Here is an 11,316-nt window from a genome sequence, read left to right as displayed (position 1 = left end):
AGTGTGTACACTGCGGTACTGCACTGATTGTCCACTAGAGTGCACCAGAGAGCCATTAAAAGCCAGGCAGTCGGTGCGTTTATTGTTCATAAACTTAAACACAAAACCAGTCTGCAGAAAAACAAGTATGAGAATGAACAGCCGCATCAAAGAGTAGCACAAATTTTATTCAACATACAAAAATAAATACACATTACACACTATCAAAAAAATGCCAGAACATGTAACAATTGCAAATTATCTACTTAGAAATTGTGAGATATTACTTCTGCAGTCTTGCCGTTAAATTAATGCTAAACTCAATGCAGCCATTACAAAATATTGCCCTTTTTGATGTAATGAACGCAGATTCTTCATCTTACAGACGCAAATGTAGTCTATCATCCCTCGTGAATTTTGTGTAAAAAAAAAAAAAAGACATTTGATTGAAAAGCTAAACTTAAATACACCATTGTTTTTCACTCAGAATCTTAACCGCCCATAACTACATTTAGTTCTTGTTTAATTTTTGCTTCCATGTTAAGGTGGTCAACAGTAATGTGTTTTAGGTCATAGACCTTTGGCTGTAAATGAGGTTCAAACGGACCTTGCAGATCTTGCAGCTAAGGCATAGTTGCATGCTCAGGTGGGGATTGAATATACACAGGCCAAAACATACATAAGTTTAGCAACTAAAAGAAAACATACAATTGCACACACACACATGATAACACACTAGAACTACTTCATGGTACCATAAGGACATGGTATTTTAATCTCAAAAAGTCATTAAAAGGAAAAGAAAAAAGTCTGATGCCTCGTGTTTTATTAAGAAAAAAAAAAGACAAGTGACAATGACAAGATATTTACCAGCATTTCACAAAATTTCCCCCCAAATTAAATAAAAGCATGCGGAACACCAAGACAAAAAAAATACATACCAAGGGCTTGGACCCATGAGGGCATATGTAGACCAAAACAAACATTCGTTCTGCATTTGACAGATTTCTCTATTATTCCAAGCCCTTCATATGCATCAATTTATTTATTGCACCACAAGATAATATTGCATAGGATGTAAGCTGTTACCAGCTCCTCATTGCCCAGCCATGATACTGTGTGTGTAAAAAAAAAAATCTTTACACTCTGATGCTGATACATTTGGAAAGATGAGTTTCAGCTGAATGGTTAGAAGATCATAAATGCAACTAAAAGGATGCATTCCATGACATCTCCATGCACGCCAGCAGGCATTTGTATTTTTACAGGCCTCGATGTGCCAGTGGGCTCTTCTCTCTGATATCATCAGAGACCCACTGTGGTATAAAGATTTAAAACAAAAAAACTCCAGGCCGAATATAAACAGTTGTGCTTGTTGCCTCCCAGAAGATGCATCTACAGAGAGATGGGAAATCGATTACCTTGTCAGAGTCTTTCTAGCACTCCTGATTCTCGCTGCAAGTTGAGGTGACCCCAGCTTTGGACAGGAAGAGCTTGCCGCTGGGGCAAACGCAGACCTCATAGAGACCCTGAGCATTTCCAGAAACCCCTTCTTCGCTCTGGGGCAGGCTCGGCATGCGCACCGTCTCAGCATCCAGCACCAGCTGCACAGCAGACAGCACAAGGAGAGACCAAAGAGTCGTGTTGAATCGACAAAGAAATATAACTACGCTTCATTCTTTCCACTTAGGGCCGAGTGCACACACACACATAACAACACATTATGCTGGGAGACAGAACCAGTGCACTGATCCAAAAAGGAAGTTATATAAATGTGATTAAAGTCTACTTTCGCGTGGCAGGAAAAACAAACACTGAAAACCAAAGAATGTAAACATTCAAATAAATACTAAGGACCAGTTTAGTGCAGATTAACATCCAGTGTTCTTCCCTACAGCAAGAAAAGAGCACTGCTTTAGGTCAAATCAGTGCCTGGGATATAAATGCTTTATTTAGCCATTTTCTCCAAAACTCAATCTAAACATGGAAACTACAAATCACTGCACCTCGATGGACCTACAGTGCTCAAAAGGTAAATTAACTCTTTACAACATTTTTTTTTCTTTTCGGCTTCATAAAGAACTTCTCATGGACGCAAATAAGATTCATTGAAAGTCTAAAGTATAATGTCAGTGTCTTCCCTTTCCAACCACAAGCAATGGATAACATTCGTACTAAAGTAAAATGGTCCATTGAGCTCTCGCAGAGCAATCTGGAAGATATTTTGGACAAAAAAACGTCAAACAAATGGAAAATACAGAGCTACTGTCAAACTGCACTGGAGTGAGGCTCACTGGGATGAAAAGCTCCCAGGTGTGACTGTGAGAGATTAGAGAAGCGTGAAGCAAAAGCATACTGCATATATTCATCTGTTAATCCAAAAAGGGAGAAAAAAACAGACCTTATATGTTGAAGACTTTGAGACGTGAACATTGCTTTTCTTACCAGTCCGATACTCGACTGCAGAATGACATCCATGTTCGAAGCAGCTTCAATGTTGCCGGCTAGCGCTTTGAAATGAACTCCTTTTGGCGCTGCCAGACTGAGAGAGCGAGTCGGAGACTCCAGCCTAAAACAAAACGGCTCAGTGTTAGAAGTGCAGCCTCCATTCTTCATGTTCACCCGTCTTTATATGTTAATAAGAACACTACAAATATTCTCTTTAGTTTCAATTAACACAGCATGCATCTCAGTAAAGACTATTACAGGCCAACGTATATATGTTGAACATTTGTTTGCAAGGACTTGACTGTGTTCTGAATATCTTCCTTGTACTTTGGAGTTCAAGTCTGAATGCATTCTCCAGTAAGATGACCTGTACAAGATGGCCGAAATGCTCACCTCAGGTCTTTTAAAAGTTCAGATTTCAGCAGGGGCACCTCCACTGAATGCTGGAACAGAGCTCCTTCAGGCCCTGATTAAGAGAAGGGTCGTATCAAAAAGGTGTGTTAAAGAACCTCCTGCGGTCTGAGGGTCTGATGCACACACCTGTAGGCTGATCCCATAACCGAGTCTGTGTAACATTTTAAATACTGCTCATTGTTGAAATGCACGTCCCCCGTCATTTCCAAATCAGCACTTGTCTGCCATCTAGCATTCAAAAAAAGACTGAAATAAATCCTCAAAAGAAATGTTCAACTACTTCAGATTAGCATCTAATGAGCACAAAGCAATGAACCTGCAGCATGTGAACTGTCACGTGTTTGGTCCCGACAGCAGCTTGTGTCTGATGGTCAGCTATCGTTTTGGTCCACACTAAAATATCTGGACTATTAGTTCATGCTCCCAAAAGGATGAATACTGACTTAAGGGATCCCCTTGTTTTAGAATGTTGGCTTTTAGTGAAATATCAACCACTGAATATTTTACATACTTTGTGTTTTTGTGCCAATTACTTAATGTAATTATTGTTAAAGGTGTACTTGAATTGAGCATGTGAGCGTTGCCATTTAGCTCAGAGCCCCGCTGTGCATCAGTACAGTCCAGCAGAGCAGCCAGCGAGGTTTTAACTGTGTTACTTCAATTTGTGAAGCCGTTAAAAGGAGTGGGCTTCTCTTCGTCGACCAGAATGGCCTTGGGTATAATTTAGCAATCAGCTTACACTGGCGATGACACCCTTCAACATTAATCAGCCCCACAGAGTGTGGTCCGTGACCCACAATATAATCAATACACACATACACACACACACACACACACACTGGACATGAAGACAGTAAGAGGAAGCGGGACGGAAAAGATAATCGGGGGTGGCACAGCGTGATAATAGCCTGTTACTCTTTACCCATCAACACTTTGTGTACTTGTGTGTACGTTGTGGTACTGAGGTGTGAAATGTAGTTTGTTGCTTCAAAATTGCAGATAAAAAAAACAAAAATGCTCGATTAGAATCTTAACGTGATGGATCTCACCTACATGCCATTAATGCATGCTCAGGTGTTAGATAACCGAGCTCTTGACATTTCATTTATATGCAAGTGTGCTTTAGAGTATATCTAGAGATATCCACGCACTCGACAGAATGACATGAATGATTGTGAAAATGACTGCATCCGTCTTTGTCCTTGGCCGCTGGATTGTAGCACAGCTACCTGCCATCAAACCAAATTGCACCCGTTGTGTTCACATCTGTCGTCAATATTGTCTTTTTTTTTTCAAAAATCGGAAAACAAACATTTCAGCCAAGAGGAGGGCGATACTTCCGAGGAAGCAGCAGGTGGCCGCCGATTGTATACCTGTGACTCGTAGTTTGTCGGGTCCAATCACAGCCTGGTCGCCATCTGCAGTGAACAGCATGTTGTCATTGTGGGAGTTAATGAGCAGATTTCGAGTGTGTCCCTGAGCCTCCGTTGGACCTGCAACAACAAAAACAAGCAAGAATACCTGAAGGGGTTTGGAAATATTACAATGACAATCAAATCTCTTTCCTCCTCACACTTATCATATCTCCAGAGCTTAGAGAATATAATGAAGCCGATTCAAGCATTGCTACGTGGGAAATCTCAACCTCCTCACAGGCGGTGGCAAAAGAAAAAAGGGAGTAAACAACCACTTTCTGAAAAGAAATGACAAAATACACAACAAACAAGTGACCACACCACGGCTCAGACTGATGGCCGACGTATTGAAGGGTTAAGTCAAATAATCTCGGACACATTAGCGGTCTCGGCCCCAGGAGAGGAGACTCTTAAGCAGGTAGATCAGTCAGTGAGGTATTTAATGCACTTCAGCACCTACAACTGTGAACCGGCGTGTTCCCCCTCTCTAACAAGCGGTTCACTTTTACTCACAGAGTGCTGAGATTATGCAGGCTAGCTTCTTACGGCTTAATGATCAAGGACACATAGCGGCACCGCGGAACACCGCAATTAGTTGGGTCATTTGTTGGCCTTTTAATTGTGACAAAAGATCCCGGCGCCGCCGTTGGCGAGCCATAAAAGACTCACAAATATGATCCTCCACAGGCCTTAGAGCCCTTTGTGTAATGTAGAACAGCCCAGAAGCCATGGTAGGGAGAGAAAAATTGTGCATTTAATGGATTTTAGATGGAAATCGAAGAGATTACAAATGGAAAGACTGCTTCCTGTCACGGTTAATGTTGGATGAGGAATCGCTGCAGGACAAGTGCATGAATGACTTTACTATTGCCCTCATACGTCAATGGGATACTTTGTGATGCATGAGTGCTCCATGTGTCCCTGTGTGTACATGTGTCATGTGTCCTCTTTCAGGCTCTTACCCACAGATACCCTCCCCGTGACATCACCATTTTCATTGCGGGCATTGAGCGAAACATTTTCCGACGAGTGCACCAGAAGTGAAGAGTCCTGAAAAAAAGAAAGAAGACGTTTTAGCATTCTTTGTATATCCAACTGATACGGTACATTTACAACAACAAAACATGTGAAAATGGAGCTTTATTATGTGAAATAATATTGTTAGAATTGGACAACAAGTTTGGTCGGGGGTTTTTTTAATTTACAAAATGACTTATTTTAGCTTTTTTGATTTAACTTGAACAAAACGCATGATAATCCCACAGCAAAACAAATTATATAATGAAATCATACATGGAATGTGTTTTTTTATGTTTTCTTTTTTTTTTTTCAACAAACATGAGAAACACTTTTGTGAAACGTTTAAAAGTGAAAATGTGTAATAATTACTGGATGCATGCCATTAACAATAACTCACTGTTCCTATGCAGCTTAAATGGGAATTCAGTGAACAATGAAACTTGTAAAGACTTTTCACAAGGACGGGGTGGCTCAATAAATCCTCAATCTCATTAGAAATCCATAGGCTACATTAGAGAAAGTGGCAGTCCATAAATGAGGAATACATTACCTTTTTAATGAGGCCCATAAAGAACGAATGCTAAAAAAATGCTGCTATGAGCAAGAAAAGACATAACATGTAAACAACTGCAGCAAAGTGTTCCCATCTGCTGCTAGCAGGCCGACCGTAAACTACTTCCCACCGCAAATATCCCGAGGTTAATGGGGAGCTCGCTGCACACCATGTGCATTGAGTGGGACTGCTAAATCCAGTTTGTTCTGATACATCCCCCAAAAAAAGTAGTCAGAAATATGCAATTGAGAAAAGGAGTTGGATTTAGAAGCCGACGGTACGTTTACTTTTGCGCAGATCCAACTCACAATCAGGTTTTAACAGTGAGACGCAATAATGGAAAGGCTGTCAGGCCACTTTACTGAGTAATCAGAAGCATGAGTAGCAGGAAAGAGATAGGCGGAGGAGAGCGGAAGGTAGACAGGGAGAAGAAAAAAGGGGGGAGAGAAGAGTAAAGAAGAATGTGGAACAGAAGGAAGTGTGTGTTCCTGATTATCTTACTTCTCTGGAGTGGATCTCCTGAGCGTAGACGGGGAAAAGAAACTCAGACTCGCCGTCCTCCAGCTTGACCCCTTCTGAGTTTACCTGTAGGAGTCCCATCCCTTCCTACATGGACAGGTAAATATGAAACATGGCCGGTATTAAAACAACAAAAAAAAACAGGAAGATCAGAATGTGCAAAGCTGAAATATTAGCTGTAAATCAGCTGCCAAGTAAGTAACATATGGCAGGTAAGGACATTAGAAAGTTTGTCCCCCAACCACTTCACAGGTTTCCAAATGTGAATTGCTTAACAATGGACCAAAGCAGACAGTTTTGAAGTGCCTGCACAGCTAAATCTACTGTGTGTGTATCCAAGTGTGTGCGGAGGTTTGTCGAGTGCCTTTTTGTGCATGAATCCTCGGTCGCCATCTGGACTTGAGAAGCCCACAAGACTGCATGGAAAAGAAAACACAAGCTAACCGGTTTCCAAACACCAGTTAATAGATAATACTACCGCTGCTACTGCTAATGTTAAATATAATAAGCAGTATCATGGGGTCAATGTGATAGATACACAATCCAAACTTTAGAAAAAATATAAGAAAGCGATGTAATAAACACTGAAGATATGAAAGAAGCGCGGATAGACGATAGGTCTGGGCAATATATCGATGAGACAAGATATTGTCTTAATTTTGGATTTTCCTGGTTTCAAAAAGGCACATATCACAGATAAGTGATGTAATTTACTGAACCTCCTCGACTGCCCTCATATTTACCTTCACCCTCTATATTATGTACATTATTGATTCCTATTTTATCTAAAATAAATCTCACGGTGAAAGCAAATAGTCAACCCTATATCGAGTCATTTGGTAAAACACAGCAATATTTATTTTTCTCCACATCGCCCAGTTTCAAAAGAAAAGGGGGAACAAAAAGGAGTGAAAGCTATTCCTGCTGAAAATACAGACTGCCAAGGCGAGTCACGCGTACCGTGTTGAACCACATCACCCTGAGGAGCCAGATGGTGAGGGCAAAGTTCACCACCAAGATGATGATGAGCAGCAGGACAAACAAGTAGAGGCAGCGCTTCCTCCAGCCGTAGATGCCGATCTTGTAGACGTGGTCGGGCACCGGCCTGGGCGAGCTGCTGCCCTGGGTGGTGGTGACATACTGCTCCCGCACCATCTGCCGACTGAGCGCATCACATGGAGGCATGTAGGAGAACAGACACAGATGTTAAAGAAAAAAACACACGTTGCTCTTTCAAGCTGTTCGGCCAGATTGGACACAACACGCCACAAAGTTGGTTTGTCTGGGGTCAGAGAAACAGCAACTATTAATACAGGAAATATGTAAGCTCATACAGAATTACGATGACAAAACCAACACTATATCTATATGATACTAAGCTGTAATCACTTGAGGCAGCAGGGTACCGACATAGAAGTTTTTGTGCAAACATTTGCTTTTTCCAACACCCAGAAGTTAAGGAACACAAACATTTAAAAATCGTTCACTTTTCCACCAACTCTTAAAAGTGACATATCAGCAGCTTTTACACATCCTGTAAAATGTAATTGCGCACATGTTCAGGTCAAGCCTTTACTTTTTGTTGTGTTCATGCACACTGCCGCATTGTACCTCCATACAATGTCCAGTGTATCAATCATGAGCCCAGAGCTCATGCACACACCCAGTAATGGAGACGTGGGCTATTTCCACCACTGGAAAACGTGACAGAACTTCCAGCAGAAATGAAAATGCCACTTACTTTCTGGCTACGCAGCAGCAGGCTATCAGTGACAAAAACCAAGGAGATGAATGTCTGCATATTTCACACCACAGCAAGCACTACAACAAACCGTAGATTTGTGTATTCAGCTCACGTGAGGCCAAGCGGAGCTCCAAGTGCAGGAAAGCAGCAGGACCTGTGAGCAAGTCTCCTCGTCAGCACATTTAGACCATCTGACAACAGGGAACCTCAGGGACAGATTTCACAACGACACTGTTGGTGTGTGTGTGTTTGAGCACAGAGGAGCCAAGGTGAATAATCTGCATTAATAACCTGACAAGATGCAGCGAAAGCTGCTTTCGTCCGAGGACACGGCCTGGAGAAAATGCGGTCGGTTGGAGATTATTATGAGTTCATCAAAAAAAAACATTGATCCGTCAGAAGCAAAAAGACAGACCGCAGCTTTTCCAAGCAACAAACTCCTCATCAATACTTCATACTTGCCACATCTAAAAACTTAATAGGAAGAGTTATCTGAACAAAGCCGTGTAGGTGGTCTCAGTGGTGTTCTTCCAGTGGCTGATTTACATACGGGACAGATGTTGCATCTTACTGCCACGGTGAAAGGCGGTTTCCATCATGTTAAGGAGCCACTTTTCAAACCAAAATTTCTTCTCTGACATTAACAGATGTTCAGCTGGGCACATCATCGCGCTGTGACTCCCGTGTGAAGACGGGGCTACCAGCAGAAAAGGGCCAAGTGAAAATAAGCTGCGTTTCTGTAAATAATGAGGTGAATATTCCACCCGCTGAGCAAGCGGTGGTGAATAAAAAGCAAACGTGCTCGCTGCTGGAGTCTGAGCTCACTGAGGTCCAGGAGATATTTTAGAGAGGCGATAATAAAAGGCACTATAGTCTCCACAGCTCGCTTCTTGCTGCGTGCAGTAAACACAGGGAGGAGATGTGTTTTCATAAAAGGCTGAGTGTATTTCTATGACCGATCCCCGCCTCTCCACAGGACCAGTCACATGGCCTGCAAGCCCAGCTGTGATAAATAGCACTTTTTTTCACAACCAAACAAAATGAATTTTCTCCAAATAAAGGAGGAGGCTTTTCCACAAGGGAGAGGAGATCGAAGGTCGAAGAGTAGTAAGTTATGTAAAATGCTCCTTTTCCCCCAATGCATTTTTCCTCATTTAAATGTATCAAGCATATCCGGAGAATGAGTCACGATGACAAATTGAGTCTCCGTAACGGAGCAGAGAAAGAGTAAAGTAAAAAAGGTCTATGCAGAGTTCTCCATTGACGCTAAAATGAGGACCAAGATGAATTAGTGTCTGTTAAATTGACCTATTCCAATATCCCCACACTATAGCCATTAACAACCACAGATCATTTGCGTGTTAACATGTTGATCAGGCCGCTCTACACTTTGGGCAAATGAGTGGTGAAGGTGGAAGAGCTCTGATTTTGTTCATTATGGCGTTAATGGATTTGTTTTAACCCAGACTAATGACTTCAAATGAAGGCATTAAAAAGGACCCTGTACTCCAGCGACAGTGGGAAGAGGCCGCAGTTTTGAAACTGGCTCTTTAGAGGCGTCTTCCAGCTCCAGTTTCAGTGTAACCACCGGCCCCTCAGCCACAAACTGCTCCTTCCATAGCAACCCAAATAAAAACACTCCCCGAACGGTCTCCCTGCTCACGTGCCAGGAATGCTCAATTCATGGACTTTGATCGGAAATACAGTCCGACCTTCGAGGAAAATAGTTTTTGTCAGGCTCCGGGTGAGAAACTGGTTGTTTCAAATGAGATTCTCAAACCTGAGACAAATATGGGATTCTATACCACAAGAGACTGAAATGATGCAAGTTTCGAAAATGCACTGCAGACCTCAAACAGTCCCTTGCTCCCATAGATGAAGAGACTGTTAGCGGGACAATCCTCTGCCGCCCTCTCAATTAACCTGAAACAAGTGATGCTCCTCGCTTGGCTCGGTCCCTGACCTCTGGGTGAGAGCAAGGGGGATCGGCAGGCAAACTGCTTGCCTTGAATCCACAGAGTCCGGCTGTATTTTCGAAATCCAGGCTTCCATCTTGCTCAGAGACCAAATGTCAAAAGTTTCAGTGAGTTAGGAAAGCTCAAATTGTGGAGAACGTCCCCAGAGGAATGCTCAGGAGTTCTGTGTGAGAGGCGCGCAGCGATCGAAAGCCGAGCACGGGGCTGAAGTTTGTGTCTGTCTAGAGAGTAGCCGGCGTCATGTCTCCACTTTGATGCCTTCACTTCTAAAAATAGGACTCAGCATTGTGAACTAAATTTAAAAAAGGCAGCGCAGGACACACACACGCACACATTACACACGTATAACTAATGGAAAATGAGGAAACACTGTAGTACTGCTCATAATACACAAACCATTAGTACGGTGCTCTTTTGCTAAAGTTATTTTTGTATTCCAATCTTTCTGGCCATGTACGGTAAAACCGCAGACAGCCGGCAACCTAAAACACTTTTCCCCTTAAACTACAAAGTAGTCACAGCTCATTGTGAGACACAAAGCAAAAAAATACATTGAGAGAAACAGTGCAGCATGGTGAAAGGGTTTGCCTTTATATAAACATTACCTTAAGAGGAAGTTCTGAAAGATCCACACAATGACAGTATTGGTGAAAGAAAGGGCAGAGGACTCACCGTTGTGTTTGTTCGGACACAGCAGTCCCCTTTTCTCCGGTAAGCAGAGCTCGGGCTGGTGAGAGCAGCTTGAGAAGCAGCAGCGCTTGAGCCACTCACTCGTCTGTCAGCCACTCAACAGCTGCGTGCCATAAATCCAGCTCCGGGTGCACGCTGGATGATCGCCGCGAGACGGCGCTCCCGCCACCACTCCCTCTGCATTCCCAGCCTTCCTGCAGACATTTGAATATCATCAGAGTGTATGAGAGAGATACAGAAGCAGAGGAGAGGAGTGGTGGGGAGAGAGAGAGGGGGGGGGGGGGATTAACCCATCAGTGGAGGGAGGTTCAATCTCTCTCACACAGAAACCAGCCGTAATATACAGAGGCAGTTGTTTGCCACGCATACCAGTGAGTCACTTTCTGTTGCCCGACCCAAGGCTCGGTGCAGTCCAGTCTAATTTGAGACTTCAGTCATGGCTCTCAACAGAAAGTTAAGCTGTTCTTTCAGATAGCTCCGCTGGGTGACAGGCAGCCGGTTGGGTGAAAAGGGTGGGGGGGTAGGAGGACCTTGTGGAGGACAGTTAGTTAGTCAGAG

At 43.0% G+C, this 11,316-nt stretch overlaps 1 protein-coding gene across 1 annotated transcript; it reads right to left on the bottom strand.

Annotated features, from left to right (window-relative positions):
- Window positions 1–150: 150 nt before the first annotated feature.
- Window positions 151–11,279, bottom strand: sgcg (sarcoglycan, gamma). Its single transcript, XM_068585881.1, has 9 exons — window positions 11,128–11,279; window positions 10,741–10,952; window positions 7,309–7,510; window positions 6,331–6,435; window positions 5,219–5,306; window positions 4,215–4,334; window positions 2,821–2,893; window positions 2,425–2,548; window positions 151–1,583 (listed from the first exon to the last, which is right to left on the bottom strand). The coding sequence occupies exons 3-9, from the start codon at window positions 7,501–7,503 to the stop codon at window positions 1,416–1,418; spliced, it is 873 nt and encodes a 290-aa protein (XP_068441982.1). The 5' UTR covers window positions 7,504–7,510; window positions 10,741–10,952; window positions 11,128–11,279; the 3' UTR covers window positions 151–1,415.
- Between the last annotated feature and the right edge of the window lie 37 nt (window positions 11,280–11,316).

Source organism: Clinocottus analis, unplaced genomic scaffold, assembly GCF_023055335.1.
Source record: "Clinocottus analis isolate CAN_PGR_092001 unplaced genomic scaffold, fCliAna1.0.p SCAF_2, whole genome shotgun sequence".
Taxonomy (NCBI): Eukaryota; Metazoa; Chordata; class Actinopteri; order Perciformes; family Cottidae; genus Clinocottus; species Clinocottus analis.
The sequence above is the reverse complement of the archived record's forward strand: the minus strand, read 5'-3'. Positions and strand labels throughout refer to the sequence as shown.